Below are 24,841 nucleotides of genomic sequence, written 5' to 3'. Positions count from 1 at the left end.
TTGCTTTTCTCCTCCAAATGTGTGGTCAATAACCCTTTGTCTGTAGGGTGGGAGGATCAAATACTTGAAGCCGCAGACATTTATGATGCTGCTGGTTCTGCTTCAGAGGAGACAGCAGTCCTGAAAAGCTGAGGATTCAGGACAGTAATTTTTTCCTGAGGGATTCAGAGACGGCCAGAGCATGTTAATCAGGGGCACATTGTGCTTTCTGTCCAGCAATTTATTACCATACTAACCAGGCAAGAACTACCATCCYATAATTTCTTGCATGATGGCTAAACATGTCCCAAGATCTTTTAAGACATGACAATTAAATCCCAGTCTGATTACTATTATGACCATTATTTACATCACAGCAATGTAGATACTATACTTTTCATTGCTTTCTTTAAGGGATTTTCTCTAGATAAAAATTCTTCCAGAACTAATCTCATACTTTTTAATTGAAGTTTATAAGCCTATTCATTCTGTCCATAAAATAGAAAGAAGTAGGCAAAAGATATTTCTTTCAAACCACATTTCAGTGTTAGAGCTAGGAATATTTCATCCAGAAAAYGTTTGAACAATAAACCAAAATGAGTGAAGAATTGCTCAGTGAATCATTCAGATTAATTACCTCAACAAAAAGGGATGAGTAGGAATATAAGGAAAATTCCATGTTAAGAACAGCTCAGCTAAGTTCCAATATTTTCATAATCAGTATTTTTGGTAGGAAAGGGAGAGAATGGCACCTTCACAAACAGTTCATTTGAGAAAGTAGTTAATTAATGCCCTTAATGACCGAGAACACTTTGTATTTCCACAAAAAGTTAACTCCTTAACACTAGCAAGAAAAAGTAATCCTACAAAAAAAAAAAAAAAAAACACCTAATGTCTTAGGAACCTGTTTTCAAAGTTCTATTTTCAAGTGGTCAGTAAGAGAAAATCAATTTTTGAAATTCCCACATTCTGAAAGCTTCCAGGAAAGTAAATTCAGAAAAAACTGTGCTTCAGTGAGTTCTTTCTTTTTGACTTTGAACTTTTAATTTKGTGGTATATTAGATAAATAATTCAAATCAAGTAGTTTTTAGAGGAAAATTGAAAAAAYATAAAAGTGTGATCTTAAGTTGAATTTTTTTTTTTGTTCCTTTAATTCTTAAAAAGAGTATCAGCAAAATTAACACAATTTTGTAAAGCTTAGGCATTTTAACAAACAGCACTTTCAATGAAAAAACTCCATCGCAATTTTTCCTAAGAGGATGTTAAAATTATTTGGATTCTCTAGAAGATAAAGTCTCAGGACACTTAGGATCTTTGAGTGTCATAGGCACAAATCTTCTAGTAACTTCACCACTTAATATGTAGCTTCCCATGAATAAATCAGAAAATGCAAGAATTGTCTTTGGCTCATTGGTCACTATAGAAATTTCTTTTAAACCATCTCTGAAAGCAGCCAAGAGTTTAACAGAGATTAAGGTAGTGTCAACATACTGTTGACACACTTAAGTYTAAAATTGCTGAAGTATGAAAATGTCCATGGAAAGTCTGTGTCCAGGTATCACTTATTCCCARTTCTCCCACTCAGCAATCACTGTCTAAACAATCCAAATGCAGAGAGAGATYGCATTAGGCTTACAACCAATAGCTGTATATTGTCTTMAGSTAARGCYTTASCTKAAGACTTTGTTTCAAATTGAATATTAACTCCTGAATTGGCATCATCAGTAAAAACAATGCATCTGATTCACCATAAAGTGCATTCAGCTCAGAATTTAGTATATCATAACATAATTTCTACTTATAAAAAGTATAGAGGGAATATCAGCCCTGGAAGATGAATGTAAAGGTGAAAACGAGCATTGTCATGCTCTCTCCTTTTTGTATGCTGCTCTTAAAGAGACATTTAAAACATTGAGTTACCATAGTCTTTTGCTTACCAAGGTACAGTGAGAGATTGCTGCAGACTGCAGAGTAAAGCTCTTCTGCACGCTGTTCCTAAATCTAACACTGATTAGCTGGAGAATGTCAAAAAAACACAACTAACTACAGTAATTTCTGCTTAAGTTTTCTGAAGAGCATTTAAGAACATGAAAACTCTCAAGTAAGAGGCAAAATGTAAAACTCTTTAGAAAGCCTGTTGTACAGAGCTGTTAATACCAAACAAAGCATCAGGCAACCATTACCCTACCGTTGTCCTCCAGGTAAAATTTGGCAAGATAAACTAACACTAAACTAGCATTTAAGCCCTCTTGATACTAAGTGCCAGTTAGAAAACAAGCCCCCCAAAAGCCCCTATACTATCTCTTGGCTTCAGTCTGTAGTGGTTTTTATCCACAGATCTCCAAACAAGCCCATGAAGCAGCAGCTGTGAAAGCCTCCTGCAGGAAAGCGTACTGCGGGCTAGATAACCATCTCGGCTACACCGGCTACAATAAAAGCTCTCTTAGTAAACAACATCGTTTTGAAAACAAGTACATCACAACTCTCTAGGGCAAAAGACAGGAAACAGCAATTTTGCATATGTAAATATTCGCATTTATAAAGTTAATGAATTAAGCCTCCAGTCAAATAAGTGAAATTACCAAACTCCTTTCCAAGCAACCAAAATCCACCACTACATTTTTTGAAAACTAATTTTAATAACTCTGGTTCACTAAAGCATTTTCCTTTTTTTTTATTTCAAATTTATGGGGTGACTTGATTGTTTCACATCTAAAGATTTGAAAAAGTCTTCTTTTAGGAAATGGATTTTCATCATCGACAAGAGCTGAAGAGACTAGCTATGTTCGGGCGCCCTGTGCTAAACTACTCCTACGTTCAGTCTCTCTGCTCCTGAGTCGCGGCAGCCTGGTGTTGCCGTTAAGCTCTCCCCCTCCCGGTCTGCTCCAACACGGCATCAGCAAGACTTGTTTGATTAAGTGCTGGCGTCCTGTACACACGCTATACGTACATCAGCATGAAACAGGGCCTATACCACTGCAACCCCTGCTAGAAACTTGCTGATTGAATATACCTGTGACAGCTCCAGATTATCCGCAACAGCATATGATTGTTCATCATCTTGCTTTGAAATTTTTGACCAATTGTTACCGGATTTCGGCAACATACATAGAATATCTAGAAAAAGAATCAATTAAAGTAGGTTTGGCTGACTACTCTCCTGTTTAATTGGATTTTACTCTGAACTGTAAATACAGATAGGCTTTGTTAATAGATTTGCCACTGAAGTGAATTATTTGAAACTGCATTTGCTAATTCCTGTAAGAAACAAATGTAGCATAGTGAAATAAAATATCAGTARAATAGTATTTAAGAAACATTCCTGTAAAACCAGAAAAAAAGACATCCAGTGTGTATATGGTCAGCATCATCTTTACTGTTCCACAGCGGAATGAGCTCACTGATGAGAACAGTGTAATTATTACACAAGCACTGAATATATGAGCCCAACTCTCAGTTCACTATTCTTTCTTCAAATCAAGAGGTCTATTTTAAAATACTAGTTTTGTAACATGCAGAGCAGAATTTCAACTTCATTGTACAACACCTTTTTAGAAGAAAGGTTTACTGCTTAAACTGTYATAAAACCAGCTGGACCAGATTAAAATGCCTTTCTACATTCAGAAAGTCCTCTGCTGTTCCTATTTCATCACAGCACTGACTGAAAAGGCACGGGGTAGCTCACCTGCTCTAACCGACTGTAACACCTTGTTCCTCATTACAGGGAGCACAGTAGCACTATGTCACCATCRTCTTTCGGAAGAGAAGAGAGCACAAGGAGATCTTTACCTGAAATGCTATTGAAACAGTGTTACCATCAGTCCATTTCTCTGCTCGTTACCTCCAATTCTTTTTCCTCAGATTTACTAAAAATACATTAACAGTGACATGATTTTACCACTTTCATAGTCCAGCATTGTCAGTCCAGCAAAGCACTCAGGCCTCCTGAGAAGTCTTCAAAATTCAGTCAGTACCTTCAAAGGGCAAGCCATAAAGTCTCCCAGAAGATCCTATGAYGTTGAGCAAAGCACATGAAGAATTAGATGTCCTCTCTGGAAATAAATACCAACTCATCCGATTCAAGTACTTCTCCTTGAACTTTAATCAGGTAATTCTGGGGTCATCTCAATAAGACAGTTGACAGTTTACTAAAGGCATCTTTTCTGATAGTGCTTTTATCTTTGCTTACTCAGTTTACAAAAATGAATGGGTTTGTCCATGATGGATTTGCATTTTAGATGTTTAAACAAAATAATCAGCTTAATTATCTGCAGTATGTTTGAGATTAAAAAGTGACTTAAAGTATTTATTAAAACCTCYAAAGAATGCAAACATCCTTATGTTTAACATTACATTGGGAAACTCTGCAAAAACCTTACTAAAATCCCCTCACCAAAAATCAAGTCTTAGTACTGATCATTCCCATAAGTAACTTGACAAATAGTCCCTAATACTATTTTAGTCTCTTCTGGGAGCAAACGAGAATCTGAAGACGCTCTGTACATGTGGATTTAAAGGATGCACAAGAATCCGAAGGTGCTTCGGAGCAAGCTCTGACATTTAGAGGGTCAGCTCCATTCAAGGAGCTCACTTGATTTTGCTTCCTAAGTTTCTGAGCAAGGTCATACTTGCAGTGCAAGCTCGTTTTATTAAGTACAAATTTACAAATAGGTCTTCTTAAAGAAGGCTGTCTTCTCTACTAGAGTGCCTGATACCGGTCAGCTTTTCTCCTGCTTTATCTTTCTGAACGCCCATGAAATACACACTTTGCCTTTGAATTCTTCTACTGGTACCAAACTGTCAACTATCACAGAGAACCTGCACGTACAACACCACCTGGCATTGTACGACGCACGCTCTGGGAGTTCCTCCACATGCAGTTGCACAGAAATACTTCTTAGAATTTCTGTAACTGGAATTAATAATATGAACTAATTGTTAAACTATATTCTTAGCAGTTACTGCTAGTACTGAAGTTTTGCAGGCAGGGTGTTAAATGCCRCATATATAAAAGCTCAGGGTTTCCGACAGAGCAAGCAAATAAAGCCAGCAGCTTCCCCCCTCACCACCATCTCCTCTCTCCAGCAGTCTGTGATAAAGCCTTGACATCTCACAACACTTCTCTTTCAGGGGAAGGACAACCCYCTTCTCCCTCCCACAGGGGCTTCACAACTTAAGGACAAACTGAGACGTTCAGAAGGAGGGGAGCAAAAAGGCAGTCCTTACGGAGCCTCCCGTGAAACGGAGGGGGGCTTTCCCCCGACCCCGCAGGCCTGCAGCTTTCCAGGCAGGAGCCAGCCTTGCAGAGGCAGCCACGCAGCAGGGTTGGCCGGCCACCCTGCAATCCCAGATTCGCAGCTGGGTGTGAGCAACCGACCYGCCTCGGGCCACCTTTGAAGCAGGGAGGCAGTCAAACAGTGCCCACATCTGCGCTCTCCCTGCCCTGGGGCGATCAGAGAGAAACCCCCCAGCAGAAGGCATCGCCTCCCTTCCAGCCCCGCTCACAGCTTTTCTGTCACAGGTGCAGAACAACTACTGCRAGGAAGGGGGAAGAAAATGGAAAAGGTCATCTACAGCACCAAGACTTCCCAAGGCTGGTGCTCCCAGCCTGGGAGCACCATCGACTCCCTTTCCCAAAGWAGCTTTCAGCACCTCTGTCTCCCCACACCTCAGCTTAAGGATTGCTTAGGTCTGCATCTGTATATCGAGCTYTGCTAGATTTCTGTGGAAAATGTGAGTAAGATCCCCAGTAAGGAAGGAAATTAGATAATGAGATTACACCCAGAAAGCAACACAATCACATGCTCAAGGGACACAAACCTACCATACAGTTCTTATGCATTATAGAGCTTTTCTAAAACTAGAAGAAAACATGACTCTACAAGCTGATGCAAGCACTTTGCAAACTCTCAGAAGAAATCCAAAAGCTGAACTGGCCAGGCGGGTGCACTGATGGCACCATTCCAGGAGGATGACAGAGGAACACTGGATCACAGCACCTCTAGCATGTGCTATGATCCAGTGTCAACTCATCTGACAAAATCATTTCTGCACCTGTAAAACTGAACTAAGTAGCTTTACCTCTCATGTCTCTTAGTCACATGGACAGGACATTAAGTGCTTTGGTTACAAACCAGAGCACAGTGGACCAGAGGGTGAGCATCACTAGCAAATTCATTACCTGCTGCAGTCTGGCAGGAATGGAGAGGGACGAAATCACAGGGATAAGTAGTAGGTGATGCTCAGAAGGGGGGAAAAGACATGGCAAATGAGGCACAGGGTGATATGCAGAACATACAGGTCACAGGGCTAAAGCCATTACTGCTTCATCTGATTTGCRACTTCCAGCTTCCACAAATAATCACAGCCAAATCTCACTGTTCTGAAGGTCAACACAGAGGTTTTTATCAGCCTGACATTTATTGTGGAAAATTTTTCTTGATGTTAAAGTTCTTATTTAGTTTTTAAGTGATAAGGGAATGAGGACAGGAATGATTTGCATAAACAGCTCCTGCTGRGTTTTCATAAAATACTTAAAATAGTCATATTTCAATTATCAGGACTGTAGGTGGCATTATCAGTCTCATCCACATCACACATCTTCTCAACTTTTGAAAATAAAGATAAACTTCTAAGGTAGGGCTGCTTGAGACATGTTCAAAAATATGGAATAAGTATATGAAAAAGATACCCAAGTGTAAAATTTTTTTATACACTCATTTCTTTCCAACTTCATACAGTCTAGATACTAGAGACATGAAACATTCACCACTTAACCAAAACAGAAYGTTTCTATTTCCACTATTGTTCAGCTCTGTACTGGTCTTGCAAAGCCCAGTACTACAGTATTATATGCACAGGAAAAAAACAAGGGAAAAAAATGGCTAAAGTTATACTTGAGATACTTGGTATGCACCTGAATAGTAGCTCACCTCTTTATATTGCCTGATAAAGCAGTGTTCTTAAATACATCAAGATCACCTAATTACCTATACTGCAAAAGGCCTTCTTCACTTTCCAAAGAAAAGCCTTATTTTAAGTGAGGTTTGGGCACAATGTTTATTTCCCATGTTGCTTCAGTCAAAGCATATTCATCATCCAGCAAAGCTTTGCATGACAGACAACAGGACCACAAAGAGTCACGGTGTAAYAGCATTACACCAGGCAGGCAGATGGTGTCAGCAATGTCAAACTGGCAAATATATCATTTAACCATAGAGCAAGTGAGGAAACGTGAAGGTCAGAAATACTGTATATTACTGTCAGTGGATGGACACATACTGAACTTTGTATGTAGATCCTTTAAAAAAGCTTATGCTCTTGCAACACAAGAGCAGCTACCACTGCAGTTTTCTCCACTGAGTTGGAATATAAATGGATATTAAGCCCAGCATTGCCTAGTATATTCCCTAGAAACAGCAAAAATCTTGGGTTATACTGTAATAGCACTGTTTGTCATGCAACACAAGCACAAGCAGTAGTCAGTTACATCCCTCATTCCCACTAATTCCAGCTGGTACTACAAACCTGCCTTTTGGCACATCCCATGTCATTATTTACTTTCTTCCTAATTATATTTGAAAGCCCCAGTGTTTTTGCACTGCACACTGCATATTTCCTTGGGAGTAAACTAGCATGACTAGCCTGGCTTCTGCCTTCGCCTGGGAGAGAAGAGAACAAATTGAAACAACTCTAYGTTGTCATCCATTCCTGCTGCAGCAAGAGACATTGGCACCAAGAACAGGCAATGGCTGAGAATATTCACCCTGAGCCTTTCCTGGAATATCTCCATAGCAACCAACCTAGAAGTATTAAAGCTCTGAARAAAGGGTAGCAGGAAAGAGTTAGTTCATAAGAAAAATGGAAAGAGAACGGACATATTCATACCAAATTCTGACTATTCAGCATGCGAAAATAGAATATTCTCCTCCAAATACAGTACAAGCAGCAATATGTCTGAATGTTTGTGGCTTCTTTCTTGCTAAGATCATTTTACCTGAGAATTTCACTTACAACCATGCTGATAGAGGTTTCCTGATATTACCACTACATAACTGATAAAGAAAAAGAAGAGGAACTACTAAAAGGTTATAAAATGATCATGTTCATGGCAGGTGACTCAGACAAAAGAAATAAGTCGTTGTCATTTTTGCTTGATAGTTCTTCCATTTTAAACTTATTAGCTTCACCTGAAGCAAAACATCTCTTGAAATAGCTTTGTCCAGATCTGCCCAAAAATTGCAGTTGTAATCCGGAAAAACTATAGATTTGTCTCGGCTCTTAAGAAATAYCTTATTTATTCAGATTTTATCATTTCCTGCTTTGACGGCCAAGTAATCCCTGCTCATAAGATTTATCTATGACAGCAGGTTAAGGACATAAGACTTGTAATATCTCTGTTTGAGTCCAGAAACCTTGAGAGAGTCTATTTATACAGCTTGTTTCCCTATCACTTTCTTCCTCTTTTTTTGCCTTTTGTACTCTTCCACTTCTCCATCCCTTGCCTTTGTCGATCTTCCCAGTTTCTCTATTCCTAAACATCTCCYGTTTCAGATTCATTCCATCTTTTCTTAGTCTGGATATTTTATTTTTCCAATTTTCTTTTCAGGGTCCTGTTAAGTTCCAGCCCCGTACCCCTAATCTCTTCCTTTAATTGTTGATTTTCAGTCCAAATAACATCTGTTAGCTGATCAGCTAAYGGACATCGTGGTTCCTCTCGCCCACAAAAGCAAATAGCTTCCCGGAATTTCCTGGGCTCCTGGAAGCCACCACTTTTTGCTTCCTTCCTTGACCAAAAACTCTACAGCTGTTTGTCCCTAGTTCTTCACTCCTTCACAGAAAACTTGACCCCAGGTTCCCCCAGACCTTCTACTGTCCTGCAGAAAGGGCCAGAATTTTGCAGCTTCTCCTCCTGTATGGTTATTTTCCCCTTAACAGTTCTACCTCAGCTGTTCTATGTGTATATACATATATACACAAATTAAAGCTATAATCATTGTACCAGATGTGAATTCAGTGAATCAGACATGTTTYTGAATGAACCTTGCATACCAGTAGCAGAGAAACACTCTTGTACAGTTATTTTGCTGTTTCATTCTGTATGGTCCTGAGTTTGTGAAGGGCAGAGGAGAAATGCCATGYCCTCCTCCTCTCTGATCGCATACACTTAAAAAATAAAATAAAAACATGTTCAAAACAAAAGCAACTCTGCTTTCCATGAAGGGTCTTAAATTTGTTAACACAGAATCACAGCAATAAATACTTCAGTTATGAATTGGAGTCTGCTGAAGTTTCTTGTTCAAGTCACTGACAATACAGCTTACCCAAGCAATACTAGTTCTCTTCGCCAATCAGTGTAACTGCTGTTCGCTAGCTGGATGTACTGAAATAGCAGAGGCTCTTGTAAAGGTTACAAGGGCTGTAAGCAGCAAAGTGAAAGTGAGAGAGAACTGGTAAAGCAAGAGGCACATCGGTGCCTGTACTCCCAAAGGAATGAGTGTTATCCCTTGCACTTTCCATTAAGATTTCAATAAACACTCTTTCAGAAGTCATACAGAGRCAGATTTCTTAGAAACATGAGTTGGAATTTTCTCCAACCACAGTTTGCTGGTGTTGGCCAAGTTAATTGCAGTGACTGAACTTGGGCCCTGGGAAGCAGATACAGCACAAAATAAAACCATTCTTGTTTTTATACTAACTTTACAATGGTCTTTAACACCTACAGGGTCAACCTTTCCTTGAGATCTTCCACTGAAAAATAYCATTCAATGATGCATTACAATGCTCACTGGGAGTTTAGGTATTAATTTGATATTTTTTTCCATTTAACTCAAAGTGTCATAGAAATGGTGAGACCTTCTATATGTATCAGTGCACACACACACACACAAAACACCCAGTATTTAACTCAGGATTCATTCTGCCAGCAAAATCCACCAAAATAACAATTCAAAATTAGCATCAGCTGCAGCTTTTCAAATTTAAACTGCCTAGGAATGTTATTTAATGATATGGCAGAATAAAGCAGCATTGTTCTTCTATTGTTAAAATTACTCACTATATTTTAACATATAAATGTTGCCAGATGGAAATCTGTACACACGTTTTCCTGTTTTATCAGGATATTTGACTCAGATGGATTTAAAAGTAGGAAAAGTTCTACACAGAAATTCTATAGAACATAGTGCAAACTATAGGAGCCAGCGTGCCATTCCAGAGGGCTAGACAGCAGGTTCTGCCAACATGTTCTGATAATTACAGTTCCAAAAAGTGGCTCAGCTACACTGCAAGAGCACAGTACATGTGAAAGATGTCACAACCAAACACTTCAGCATCAATTGCAGCCTTCAAAAAAAAACTAAAGAGAATTTCTAATGAATAGAAACACAACCTACTATGAAAGGGACATTATATTTATTGTACTAGGTGGAAACAAGAATATCCAAAAAAAACAAAGAAAGCCAGGTAACAAATTTAGTTTCCAAACAAATACCTATGAAAATAAGTATATTTAATACATGGTTAATGTTAGTGCAGATCTCTAGGACAATTTACACATCTGTCACTAGATTCAAAGAGAAGGTGAAACCAATCACAATATAAAAGAGATTTTGGAAGGCTGAGCAATAATAAAAAGAGCAACTGTCCCTGACAACGATATTTATATACTCAACCTCTGTGACACAAAACAGARGAAAGCTAGCATCTAATAAAATTTTGAATTTAGCTGAAGTGACATGGGGGAAAAACCTGTCCCAGGAACAGTTTGAAGAACAAGTGAAACAAGAGGTTGTATCTATGCAGCAWTCTGATAGAGTGGAAATGATTTAAAGCTGGCAGCTTTCAGATCTCTCTTCAGCCACTGTCTCCTTGGCATAGTAACGCTGTTAATCATTGCTAAGGATGGGTTTTGTTTGTTTGCTTGTTTCTTCCACTTGAAGATTCTTTGGTGTTGGTATTTTTTGATCACAAGGGGGAAACATTTTACTTTCTAGAGCTAAGCAAAGAGACTTCAGTTAAGCAATGCAAAATAGATGCTCATCATTCTTTACAATACACAGTTAGTTATCTTCCAATAACATGGTCTAGATACTAAAATCCTTCAATAAGTTTTGTTGACTTGAGATAACTGCCCAAAGGCTGATTACAGATTATGGCTCTGTATTGCAACTCAAAAGGCATTGAACAAAAATAATCAATGCAACATTCAGTTAATARAACCAGAACGACCATGTTTACTAACTGCTTAATTTTACCTAGGTAACCAAAAATGCACCAGTATTAAAGAATTAACAGGAAAATCAAAATTACAGAACTCATACTCCTTTTATAACATAAAAGCTCTCATAACATGTGGGAAATCATTGATACATCAAGTCTCCCTTTGGTTCTCCCCAACACAGCATTAAATCCTCTCACAGAAACAAGGAGGGAGGAAAACACTAGGACATAAGGAAATAAGGAGATTTGCAAAGATTCATCAAGTATTTAGACAGGCCAAGCTCCCTTTGGCCTCTGACAGACCCCCTAATTGATTCATCTAAAGCATAAAAACTAATCTATGCTTCACAAACTGAACCCAAAACTCTTGAACTCCATTTCCGGAGCCCTCCAATTGCAGCCCTCATGAATCCTGCAGCCAGGACGTGAGTCTGGAGAAGGGAAAGACTTTGCTTTGGTTGAGGAAGATAGGATTAGAGACCTTCTGGGCAGGCTAGACATCCACAAATCCATGGGCCCAGATGGGATGCACCCACAGGTACTGAGGGAGCTGGCAGATGTTGTTGCCAGGCCRCTCTCCATCATCTTTGAAAGGTCCTGGAGAACTGGAGAGGTGCCTGAGGACTGGAAGAAAGYCAGYGTCACTCTAGTCTTCAAGAAGAAGGACCCAGGCAACTATAGGCCAGTCAGCTTCACCTCCATCCCTGGAAAGGGGRTGGAACAGCTCATTCTGGATGTTCTCTACTCAGCCCTGGTGAGGCCTCATCTCRAGTACTGTGTCCAGTTCTGGGCTCYCCAGTACAAGAGAGACATGGAGCTACTGGAGAGAGTCCAGCGTAGGGCTACGAGGACGATCAGAGGGCTGGAGCATCTGCCCTATGAGGAACAGCTGCAAGAGCTGGGCCTCTTCAGCCTGGGGAGGGGAAGACTGAGGGGGGATCTTGTGTGTAAGTACCTGAAGGGAGGGTGACAAGGGGACAGGGTCAAACTCTTTTCAGTTGTCCCGTGTGACAGGACAAGAGGCAACGGGCAGAAATTGAAGCACAGGCAGTTCCGCCTGACCGTGAGGGGGAATTTCTTYCCTGTGAGAGTGACGGAGCCCTGGCACAGGCTGCCCAGAGAGGTTGTGGAGTCTCCTTCTCTGGAGATCTTCAAGGCCTGCCTGGACGCAACCCTGTCTACCATGTTCTAGGTGACCCTGCTGAGCAGGGAGGTTGGACTAGATGATCTCCAGAGGTCCCTTCCAGCCCTACTGATTCTATGATTCTGTGCCTCATATTCAACTATTACAGCAAAAAATTCCAAAATGCAGCTACAATTCCAGAAAAAAAAGTACATGTTACAGCATACATTGTCACATGTAACCAGTGATTATAGCTCCTAATCTCCATTTGTTCTGCAAAATCAGAAATGTTTTGTCAACTCCAGTAGACTGAGATAGGTCATGCTGTCACAAAAGTTTTTATGAATTTGGTATACCACTTAGCTGTCATTAATTTTCCTTACTATAAGAACATGAGTTTTAAGCAATACAGCACTGCTGCATACAAATAAGTGGTTTTGAATGTCTTGTTGCATAATTCCTTATAATTTCAGTACAAATTTCAAAAAAAATCTCAAACATCGAAAAATGAAAAGCAATTCAAAGACACAGGCACAAACCAGACTGTGATTAAGTTAAGCTGTCCTAAGTACCCAATGACATTTTGCAGAAACATTTTTTTTTAAGAAATTTCTTCTTCAGTGCTTACCTGTGAGCACTGTTGCAAACACCCAAGACACTTGCCTCTCTCATAAATTCACCTAATGTCCATTCAAGTCACTTTGGCTCYTGAAATATTAGTAAAAGGAAAACAGAGGGAATCATAGATCCACTACTTGGTGTGAAAACAAAACAAATAACCAGTGTCAGAAGTCTGAAGTATTCAACCAGTCTTTACACAAGATAAGTGGTGACCACATGCTTAATTTTATCAAGAGATAGGAATCAGCTCAAAATATTTGCTACCTACATTAAGGTGGACCCAAATACTCCAAGAGAAACAGTATAGTGAAACTCGCCATATGGATTAGGTATGGACCTACCTTGCCATCGCAATCCTTGAACTCAGAGCATGAGGAGCTCAGAGCACACTGCAGGCCAGGAGGAGCTAGGGAAGAGCAGATGTCCTTCCTTCAAGAGGAAGGGAAAAGGAGGGCAAGGAACCACGCAACAAACCAATTTCAAATCTCCCAGATAATATGCTACAGCAAATTATGATCCTCAATACACTCACAAATCGGGTATTTAATACCACAATAGGTTTGATGCAGTTTGAGTCCATTTCTATCTCATTTCCCTCCTTGACAGGATAAATCCCTAATGGATTGGAAGCATGAAATCTATATGATCATAAAGGCTTTTGTGGCCCAACATAAAATTATTGTAAGCAAACTACAGACGCATGATAAAGCACCATAAGGAAGTGCTCAGATGGCTTTCTCAGAGAACATACTGGTGGTTCACTTTCAAACTCAGAGGTTATTTCAAGTAGAGTCCCATGGAGATTTGTTCTGGCTTTAATTGTATTCAGTATTTTATTGACTATGTGAAAGTTGAAATAAGGAGCACACTTCTGAAGTGCATGCAGCTGTCACCAATAGGTGCAGATACCACAGGGGGAAAAAAAATGACTACAATACAAGGACCAATTTGGCCACCCTAGCTTTCAATTTGGCTACACCTTTATTGGAAAGAGTGCTGAGAACAACAAAAAAAACAAAAAGCAACAAAAAAACTCTATAAATCACTGCCTAGGAAGAAAAGCTGAAGAAACTGGGTTTCTTCCCTTTAGGAAAAGGAGGACACAAAGTACATTTACACACACAAACCTACATACATACTATATATGTATATATAAAGATGAGAAATAAATATACTCCAAAGGTGCAGTACTGTGGGTGATCACCAGATTCAACAGGCAAAGGAAACAAAAGAACAAGTTACTTTTCAGAAAAAGAGAGTTAAGTTAGGGAGCAGTGAAAAGAAAAATGTATAAGGACAGCGACACATAGGAACAGGATGTAAGAGATGTTATAAAAGTCTCCTTTAGTGGAAATTTTAAGATCAGGTTGGACAAATATCTGAGGACAGCATGATCAAATGATGGCTAAGGGTGGAGCTCCAGGCTGCCTGGGTAGCAAATACAAGCCTTGTCAAGAGGCACTTTCTCCAATAGTCTAGCACCGAATTTATTTGTTCCTCACAGCATGTCCACGTTAAGATACAGCAAGTCTGGTGCTACCCCAGAACCTTGCAGTTAGAAAAAGGGGTTACCAAACTGACTTCCAAGTCTGAGTCAGTTTGGTCTAGTTATTTGTGATCCTGCCTCTCTACTGCCCACATCTCCCTTCTAGGCCCTACAACTTGAGCTTGTTATTTTGTTTTGCTGCTAAATGAAAAAGGACAAAAGTAGTTAGCAAAATTTCATCAAGCTTCTGGACAGACAGTCATGCGTAAGCCTTCATTCTCCAATGTCCTCTGTGAACTTATTCAGACTATGACACTTTACTCCGTTTTTTTTACTCCAGGAATGTTTTCCCCCACCCACCATGAAAGCCAAGCCTGTCAATCACACTAACAACAACAAAACACATATGGGAGAGTTTAAGGGGAGAGAGCAGACATGAGAAACTGCTCCTTTAACTCATTTGGAATCAACTCCAACATGCACGCCTGGGAAAAGAAAAACAAGGAGACTATGGTAAGTCATGTTCTTTTTGTTATTTTTTGCATAAAATGGACATAATATCAGTGACAATGGATCATATTCTGTATAAAGTAATATCTTAGCTCTAAGTTTGCTTAAGTATATTTTGCTAATGAGAGCAATATTCCAGTGTTATATCCAATAAAACGTTGCATGTAGCTGCCTTTCCTTTTTTGCAAAGCAGAGTTTAACTTGAAAGTTTTGAAGCAAGTTTAACACATTTAGTGGCTATGTTCATGAAAATATATAGCCCCATTTTGTAAGAAATGTTAATGGCATGATCTAGGAATCAGTTCCTGTACTTATTAGTGATTTCTATGAAATTACAAACTGAGGATTTACTTTATGAAACTCCAAGGAGCAGTAGCCTGTAAAAACATGTCTCGTGACTTGCACATTCCAAACTGTAGGAAATAATTTCATTCTGATATATACTATAATGGTGTGCTAACCCTGCTTTATGTATGAGAGTTATACACGAGAATTCCTTTCTATATAAAGGTCAAATTATCTGGTGTCTAAAATGTGCATGTTAACTAAGATTCCTCTAATATTTGGTGCTTCTCAAGAGGGGGACTCCGAGGCTCAAGTCTTCTCCTAAGATGTCCCAAGCATTTCACATTTACCCTACAAGAGGCATAGCACCAGTTTCAATGCACTTTTAGGGGGAGCACAATAGTGAACAGCACCAATGAAAACTTTTAATGACCCTGGTTCAACACACAAAATATTTTAACCTGCCAGTTTCCTTGCCAGATCAAGATCTCAGAGGCTCCAGAGCATATGCAGTAGCTACATACACAACCTGCTTAGGACTGATGCTGGTTCACATTCAGGTCACTGTAGCCTGCCCAAACAGGTGCTGCGCCAGGGCCTGGCTATCTGCAAAGATGCGGTGTCTTCATCCATGCTTATCTGGGGGATGCAGGAGGCCTTCTCCCCCTGCAGTCCACACATCCCCACAGCCAACGCATGTTTAAGGACACATATTTACTCAGATTGCCGTGAACTTTGGCATACGTCAGCTAGGTACAGCTAGAGCATGAGGGTACTAAGCAGAATTAGTCATCAAGCCCCAGGTCCTCCAAGGCAACTGTTTTTCAAAAACTCCCCTTGGAAGCAGCAAAAAGCAAGAGGAAACACATACTAACAAGCTCTGTTTGTTGCATGCACTTGAGAAAAGAAAACCACAACCCTGATGAAAGCTAGCATAAATACCAGCATCGGAGACCAGCTGCAGCATCCCAAGTGAGCAGCCCCATATCCCCAGGTTTAACTATTTCTGTTGTGATCAATGCTCTAATCAGACCAAAACCCCAAAGGTAAACAGTTTCTAATAAGACAGCACTTGTGGTTCAGCCCCCCAGGAAGACAGACCCAAGCATGACCTGTCCATGCAACACATCTCACCTGGTGGAGGGAGGTGAATCCTAATCCTGGGTCTGGGTACCCTTCCTCATTACCTCCTGCTTCAACAGCTAGCAGCATCCTGTCAGCCCCTGGAGGGTCCTCCTCTCCCCAAAACCAGGGACACAAAAGTTAAGGAGATTTCAACCCAAGCGACAGCAGGGGACTAAGCCAGAAGTTAGTAGACAGAGCAATGACCCAGCACCCACACAGGGRAGAGGGAGGCCATGGCTGCACGGGGGATGTGCAGGCAGGGCCGGATCCTGCTCCCATGCCCTGCATGAGCACAGCAGCGGAGGGCAACAGGCAGCAAGGAGCAGCCTCAGGCACCCAGTGGTTTCTAGAAATGCTACTGGCCTAGCAGGCCATGGCAGGCAGGGGAGCCCGTACTGCTGGCATCACACACACTGCTGAAAGTGCCCATAAAACACTATTTTTAGTCTTGCATTGAGATGTCTGAACCAGAATGGCTTACACCTGCTTAAGAACCAAACACAGCCTGCATCACAGGAATAACTGCATTGCAACTTAACTTTACTCACATTTCACTCCTGATAGCATCTGGTACCTAGCCATCAATCAAATCACCCACACACACATCTCCCACCGAGGGAGGGGCCTGCTAACACCCTCATTCCTGTGCTGAAGCAAGGCACGCAGATCCCTTACAGGATACATTCACCTCTCCCYTCTGCACACACTGGAAAATGGTATTGCTGCCTCCTCTCATCCACAGGAATGTTGCCCCCTTGTGAACACTTGAGGCCAGTCTCTACAAAATTCAATATATTATTTCTTACCACATACCCAGCCAGGCACTTAGATTGTTTTCATTACTGAGAAGGCAAAGTTTAAGTTGAAAGGGCATCTGTGTTAATTCCTGCATTTCTGGAATTCCAGGATTTGAGTTTTGCTGGGTTCAACGTTCTGGAAAATCTTGGCATAGTAAAGGGTATTTGGTGGCAATAAGCTATATCTGACCTGTCAGTCGCTAACAGTAAAATTACATGCAGGAAAATTTAAAGCAGGATAACAGATGAGACATTTTAACTTATTTGGAGTCCATTTTAATCTTTGAAAATGTGCCCAAAATCCATTTTACTTTAGAAATAAAACAGGAAGAGTAATTGGAAAGCAGAATATTCATTCGTTGGTCTCCAGCCTTTTATGGAAGCTTTCCTATTTCTCCTGTTGTGGTGACTCAGAACTGCTGAGCAAAATAATCTGGGTTTGTTTCAGCAGCTGCAGCTGCATCTTGACAATTTTGTTGCTCAAAGCATAAAGCAATAGCTCTCAGACTTTCCCTTGTTGTCCCACTTTAGAAAATGTACGCTGACCCCTTCTCCAATTTAAAAATTGTGTACACAGCTTATCTCARATCAGGAACATGCTTTGTGCTGGAGTTAAATAGGGAAAGGGATTCAGCTTGGAGGAGATGGCTGGACAGTGGTGGCAAGGGTGGAAGAGTGCTACCCTTAGCCTTTCCAGCACTATTTTCATCTCACCTCCATCCAAGCCCCAGCCTCTGCCAAACCACTGTGTTCGTTCCTCCTCCTGCTGCCAGAAGCACTTCCCAGCTGCACACTGACCAGGACATTGCACACCTCCTTCCATAGGGGATAACACACCTTCCCACACAGACCCACATCTGGTCCAGGATATCCCCTAGTGCAGGTTTGGGACTGAAAGAGTATAGGAATAACCTTGAGGTTTGCCCCATTTCTATATCCTTTCCTAGGTATCCCACTTTCAGCCACAGTCAGAACAAAGTAGTAGGCTACACAAACTTCTAGTCTGATCCAGAACATGCATGTTATGTTAGCCTTACCTTTTTAAAAAGGTGACATAGTATTGGAAATAATATGTTCTTAAATAGTACTAAGAGCTTAAGAGGGGAGAAACAAAACAAACTTCTTTAGAACATACATTGCCTTTGAGTTATTGACTTTCTTGAGGTCCAGAGTATGGTGCCCAGACTCAACGTGAAGTCTGGCATTTACTAACGTGACTGTATGGAAGCACAACTTCTGTAGCTAAGCTCTGGTGGTTCTGTCTTAACACCACAGCACAGTACATCAAAACCCAGGACAGAGTCAAACACRGTCTGAAGCAGGATCCAAGCAACTGCACAGATGAGTTCAAGGTAGGCAAGCCAGGTTTAGCTATCACCAAGAGGTTTTATAATAGATATGAAAAATAGTCACACCATGGTTGCACCTATAAATAAATCAGATGTTAATGACTCAAATATTTTATACACTGGTTTTCAGCAGAACCCTCTTAGCCAACTTCATTAATGATGAATGTTTGCATATGTTAATGTAGAACAACACTTACAGATTCTTTAGACTCAGAAGGGTCACAAGAATATCGGTACTTCCTAAGTCACTTTTAGAAGGCGTGCACTTTAACTGCGCAAACAGGAAAAAAGTTGCAAAAAAGACTTCCTCTTAGGATTTCTACAGCAGCTCAGTAAAGCAACAGTTTAGCATTATTCAGCTAGATCAAGCCTTTCTCACTGGATAGCAACATGGCCACAAAACTACCGTCTCAAGAAGAATGCGAGAACTGGACAGCTTTTCAAGTCGCAGATCTCCTAAGACAGGTACTGAAAGTATATGTAACACTCAATATATGTTCATCTATATTCAGCTAGCAGAAACTCTTGCTGGATATCCTTATCCTAAGCATAACATAGACATTAACTGGTACCAAAGATAGATTGGGGGGTGGTAATTGCTGACTAATAACTCCTTTGTATTAACATTCTGTGAGTTTCTTGGTGTTCTCCCAGTTTTTATAGAAAATTAACTCTGCTAGCTAAGATCTCCTACATGGCAAATCATATAGAAAGGTTTGCTTGCAGGGATATTTCTTAGAATAGAAAAGACAGTTCATGCCACTTTCTTTCCGGGAAGAAATAGTCATTTCATTAGGAGTGGGCGTAGGGTTTTTATTTGAACATCACTAAGTTTACAGCTCGTCAATAACGATCTGCTTTTCATCTTTTCTTCTCGATGCACACACACCCACAGCAGTTTCTAGATGTAGTCTTAAGCTTAAAGTACCTGAGGGTTTGTATTTTTAGTCATTCTTTTGTCTCCTTGAACCTTTACTATTTCTGCAACGCAAAGTATATACCAATAACTTGAAGGGCACAAGGTATTCCAAACGGGTCTTCAGTCATCCTTTCACTACTTGAATAAGAATATCCTCCAAGATACGGTTCTTTTTTGGATATCAGATTCTTTCCCTTGTAACCTACTGAACATTATGAGTCAAGCTTTACTGCAGGTTACCTATATGATAGGTAACAGATGCCTACAAGGGACAGATACCTATAATCTAAATACCTACTAAGATTGATATCTGTAAGAGATAACTCTATTCACAACATTTTTTACATATATTTTTACATTTGTTTTTTCATTGCAAGTTTCTCTACGTATTTTTACATCTAGGATTTTACTGACCTGCACACATTCTGTGGTACGCAATCTTTGAGAGCGCCTGCTTTTCACCAAACATGAGAATTTAATTATCAAGGTTTCTCTTCCTTTTTAATTGAAGGAGCATTTCCTTTTTGAGGAAAGTGTTATGAAGTGTCATGGTTCCATTTATAACTACATAAAAAGCAAGCCAAACTTCAAGACACCCCTGTATTATTTCTATTTTCTAGTTTTGCATTGTGCCTGAGTAGCCTATCCTCACACTTGTGTAATTTTAAAAAACAGTTTTACAATGCAGATGGATCCCAGACAGACCACAGGTGTTAGGCTGAAAAAGTTAACCTGCTCCACAGATTTAATACATACCTTAATCATAATGTATCAGCTAAGCTGTGAATTCTATTACTACCATGGAAAGTTACTCAGAGGATTGATTAGCTTAAAGCCTTTAGTCTTAAAGGAAATCAGATTAATTAATGGAAGATATAAAAACTTTAAAGTACCCTGCAATTCCACACCAGAATATAAAACAGAAAATTAACAACAGTTGTTCAACAACTCAAACTTCCAGGGAAATTTCAGGAGGCAAGTGGTTAACTACTGAATTCATACTTCTTAACAGAAGTCTAACCTTACTCTTCCCCATGTACATCAAGTCCTTCACACCCACATCTGTGCTCACATCACTGACTAAAGCAGCTAAGTGATATAATGACTACGACATAACCAACGCTGCTCGGCCTCAAGGCACAGCGCTGGCAGCCGCTCGCCCCCGCCAGCTCGCACAGCGCTGGGCAGCTCCGCTGGCAGCAGCCTGGAGGGAGCCTGACCCGACCGCCGGGTACGGCCACGGGCTCCGCGATCGGCCCACGTGCCGGGGGCCGCGAGCATCACACCCCAAAGTCAGGGCTGCCGCACACACGAGCCAACGTTGTTCAGGTTGCAYGACCAAGTACTCAGATGTTAAAAGCACCAGCACTGGGTTTATCTGTATAGCCAGACTTTGCCTCCTTTTACAGTGCATGAAGTGTATTACATTGCAACAGCCTGTCCTTGCTTCTTCATGCACTGTTTTTTTCCAGTCACAAAAAACCAGTCTCTGTCCATGCAGAGAGCTCTATGTTTTGTGTCCTACTCTGGGCTGATACAGAAATTGTAAGGTGCACAAGGCCAGGGCTTGCTGGAAGAGAGGAGGAACTCATGGTAACATCAGCTGGTTTCCGCCTTGACGTACTGCATGCTGCCACTGCCCCAGCCCAGGACTCTTGGGGCCCTGCAAGTCACCATACAAAACCTGCCATTGCCTGGATGCCCGACGTGAAATTCCAGACTCTGATTTGCATAAGTGATAAGAACTGAGAATTGCAACAACAGTCAGCAGGAGCTCTGCTCAGAGGCTAAAAATGCCAAATTTCTGAGTATGACATACACACACACCCCTATGTGTGTATACATATATACACACATACACACACAAGAGATTCTATGCAATTCTTAGATACACACACGTATATGAACAGGTCCTAGATATTTTAGGCTTCTAAAACCACTGGACACTTTAGAGGGTATTTCCCRTGCACCTCAGCTCCCTTTATCACTACAATTTACCACAAGGTGGTCTGATGAAATACAACCAACATTTCTAAAGCATTCAGATGAGAAAACAGGCTAAGGAACAGCTCAGAATGAAGAGTTGTCCTGGGTTCAGGAGGGGGTTTGAGTACTGTGGGGTACACGAGAGAGCAGGTAAGCAGGGAGCGCCGAACAGACTGCAGTATAGTGAACAGCAGTTCGTGAAAGTCACATCAGCTTTTGTGCACTCTGACACCAAGTCCTCTAGAAGCACAATGGAAATGGTGACGGTTCAGCGACCATCACTAAACACAAGTAGTGAGACATCAGCTTGTCATCTACTTGTCTAACTAACAGTGTAAAAGRGCCAAATTTTCCCTTTCATGAAAGTTGCATGCTTGATTAATAGCATAACAGAGCAAAAGAGAAAAGGAGCTAACTGGAGCCAGTAATTGGAGACAGATGAGCAAAAGCCAAGAGTAGATAGTATGAGTTTTCTTGATCTTTCTCCTTTCCAACAGCAGTATAACTGTGCTAGTRGCAAATTAACACTCCCCACAACCACAGCTGCAGCACCCGCAATGACCCTCTCACACATAGTGTCATCAGTGATCGAATCTTGAAGCCGTAACTGTAAACGAGCAGCCCTCCCCCATCTGCAGAATAAAAGAAGAATTTATAAATCTTAACATTAAAAGCCAAGCAGATTTATATCTTGGAATTTTCTGTTCAAATCAAAATAAGTAGATAAAATACTYCATTTTGAACATTTCTAAGGGCAGTTTTAAGAAAAGTATTCTAGAAAAATACCTCAGAAAAATCCATATAACTAATTCTGAGAAGGATTTATTTTTACTAACATCCCCCTGTTAGTCTCCAAGTTAGTCATTACTGCTACAGAAATTTAYAGCTGTAATATAGGGGACAGCCAGCAAGGACTGATAAACATCTGACAAATGTAACAGATTTTCCCTATGGTTTATACTCCAGGACGTACTAGTTTGTTTTAAATTCTAAGTTTACTTACTTGCTTAGAACAAACAAGTGTTTAAACCTTCACTGATCCAGTCCTGAAGAGATCTGTATGCTCAGTCTAAGCTTATCACAAATTGCAGGGAGATCTCACACAACWGTGGGAAGCAGACACCTACCTGCTCCGAGCACCAAGACCATACGTTTAATAATTTTCCAGAACTCAGTGGCTCACATCTAAACTAATGAATTTATAGCATCTGGTTTTAAAATTCACTTTGTTAATGGAGCTGAAACAGACTGAATACTTTGATTAAATATTCTGAATACTAAACTTGTACATTCTTAATGAAAACAGTTCTGGATTTTCTTTCTGCTTTCTGTGCATAACAGTGCTATTTTTTTGAAAAGCCAGGCTAAAGCATATAACACAGCAATCCGTGAGACTTCTAGGACTTTTTCAGCCCAGTTCTATTCCTTACTACTTTTTGAGGGGAAAAAAAAAAGAAAAAAAGAAAAGAAAAGAGGAATTCCACTGTATCCACTTTTTTTTCCCAGTTACTATTTAATTTTTGTCATAAGAAAGTACTGCTTCTGGGCGTTCTTACTTCATTTTGCTTTATAATCAACACCAACTTGCTTAGAAAAAAAAAGTAGTCACACTGCTGAGAAGAGATCCTGTTTCTGAACACGAGTTGCTTTCCAGCAAAGCTCATCCATCACAAGACCTGAAGGCCTATCATACCCTCCATACCRACACCACACCTAGCCCAAACATCTGCTCCTAAAACCAGGCAGCAGCCAACACAGAGGTGGTGACTGGGCATGTAAAGACCAGGCTTTCTCTGAACATGGCCTTTGGTTTCCAGCAGGCAGTGATGTAGCACCCCCAGGGTGATGGCGAGGCCACCGCAGACCTGTTTCCCCAGCTCCCTTTCCAACCTGTTTATAAATTCCAGCTCCCTCTTATTCAGTGGCAATTAAATTTCCACAATCTCTTCCCATTGTGCTCACCACTCTATTTACATTACACTTGCTGCTTCATAATTCCACCTTGTCTACTTTACTCATGATTTTATCAGCCGTTACCCCCTGTAATCTCTTCCAAAGAGAAGTAATATCCTGTCTTATCTTATGTGGAAGCTACCACCTATTTCTGAGCACTAGCATTTCTCTGTCCAATATTCTTTTCCTAGCAATCTGTGCCAAATRCAATATGTAAAAATTACTGAAACCTTAAGTCTTTTCATATTGAAAAATAAGTTCATTAACAAAAGTCAAGTTGCATACTCTTTCACTAATTCCAGGTTTTTTTTCCTCACTTCAGTTTGGAATGTCTGAATCTGCAGTGGTTGTAGAAAAACTGGGCATGAAYGGATCTCAATTCTTGGTAAGCAAATCCTTCCTAAGATGTAGCAGTYGTTCATATTTCAGTGCAAGGCTTCAGCAAATAGTCTGACATGTTCCTTTGCAGACATACTAGTGCATTGCTACTTACACCCAACTCGAGGGACCCCTCCAACATAGCGCTTCCCAGCCAGCCCCGCTCCCCCGACACAGATACAAGTCTGTTAGCTCAYAGAAGTGGGAAGGAAAGTCTCTCATGAAAAATGACTTTCAGCTTTTTTTAAAAAAAGAAATTATATACTTTAYAGCCATTCCTTATGGAAAATCTGTTACATAAAGCTTACATGATTAAAAACACTTACTAATACAGAAATCTACATGAATTTTACATTGTTCCCTGTGTCTGTAAACTCAATGTCTTGAATCGAGAGATTGCTTTCGATTGAAGTCTAGGGGGGGGTTGCATAAGGATGTGGTTAAATTCATTTCAACTTAGTAGAAAGGAACAGAGTAAGTCCTAGTGCTGGGCCAATTTTTCTGTCACTAGTATCATTCATGGAGCTATTGAAGCAAGAGACTGCTAAGACTTATCTTAAAGGTGAAATAATTGTTACAATGTAACCATGATCTGCAGAGAAACCATTTCCTTGGCACTTTGTTACTCAAAGCTGTTTGCTGGGTGCAGCAGGAGTTACATGGGCTGGTTACAYCAGAGGCCTCCATCCCGCAAACTGGTTAATTAGACCCCAGTTACTCAGGTGTATGCAGGTTTGCTTTTAAAGCTGCATGGCCACAGTGTAAAACTGGGGTTTACTAACTCTTCCTGCTTCCTCGGGGCTAGCAAAGCTACCAGAAATTAGACCAGTTCCTGTCCTGTTCATGCATCATACTGCTAAGGACTCTGTAGTCAGAGCATCTTCGATGCTGGATGAGAGGGAGTGAAGTTACAGCTACGAGCGTTTGCGTTGCTCCTTGTACCTGCTGTAAGTCRCACCATACCACCGCAGTGGAAAAGGATATGAGAAGTTTTCAGACATTAGTGGTAACCTAATAAAACATAAGTGAAAAAACAAAAAAGGAACCATGCGTGACCTTTGTAAGATGCTCTGTGACAGGAGATATTTAAAAGCAGAATGTTTAAAAATG

The 24,841-nt window shown here is 40.5% G+C and overlaps 1 protein-coding gene across 1 annotated transcript in view; it reads left to right on the top strand.

Annotated features, from left to right (window-relative positions):
* The first annotated feature begins 14,890 nt into the window (after positions 1 to 14,890).
* Positions 14,891 to 24,841, top strand: part of BLNK (B cell linker) — a 98,104-nt gene continuing 88,153 nt past the window's right edge. Inside the window, exons 1-2 of the mRNA XM_085325734.1 lie at positions 14,891 to 14,942; positions 23,676 to 23,738. Of these exons, the coding sequence (XP_085181860.1) occupies positions 14,907 to 14,942; positions 23,676 to 23,738 (99 nt within the window). The 5' untranslated portion in view covers positions 14,891 to 14,906. The remainder of the gene's footprint in view (positions 14,943 to 23,675; positions 23,739 to 24,841) is intronic.

The sequence above is a fragment of the Rhea americana genome, unplaced genomic scaffold (assembly GCF_003343005.1).
Source record: "Rhea americana isolate MKP2758 unplaced genomic scaffold, rheAme1 scaffold_122, whole genome shotgun sequence".
NCBI lineage: Eukaryota > Metazoa > Chordata > Aves > Rheiformes > Rheidae > Rhea > Rhea americana.
The sequence above is the reverse complement of the archived record's forward strand: the minus strand, read 5'-3'. Positions and strand labels throughout refer to the sequence as shown.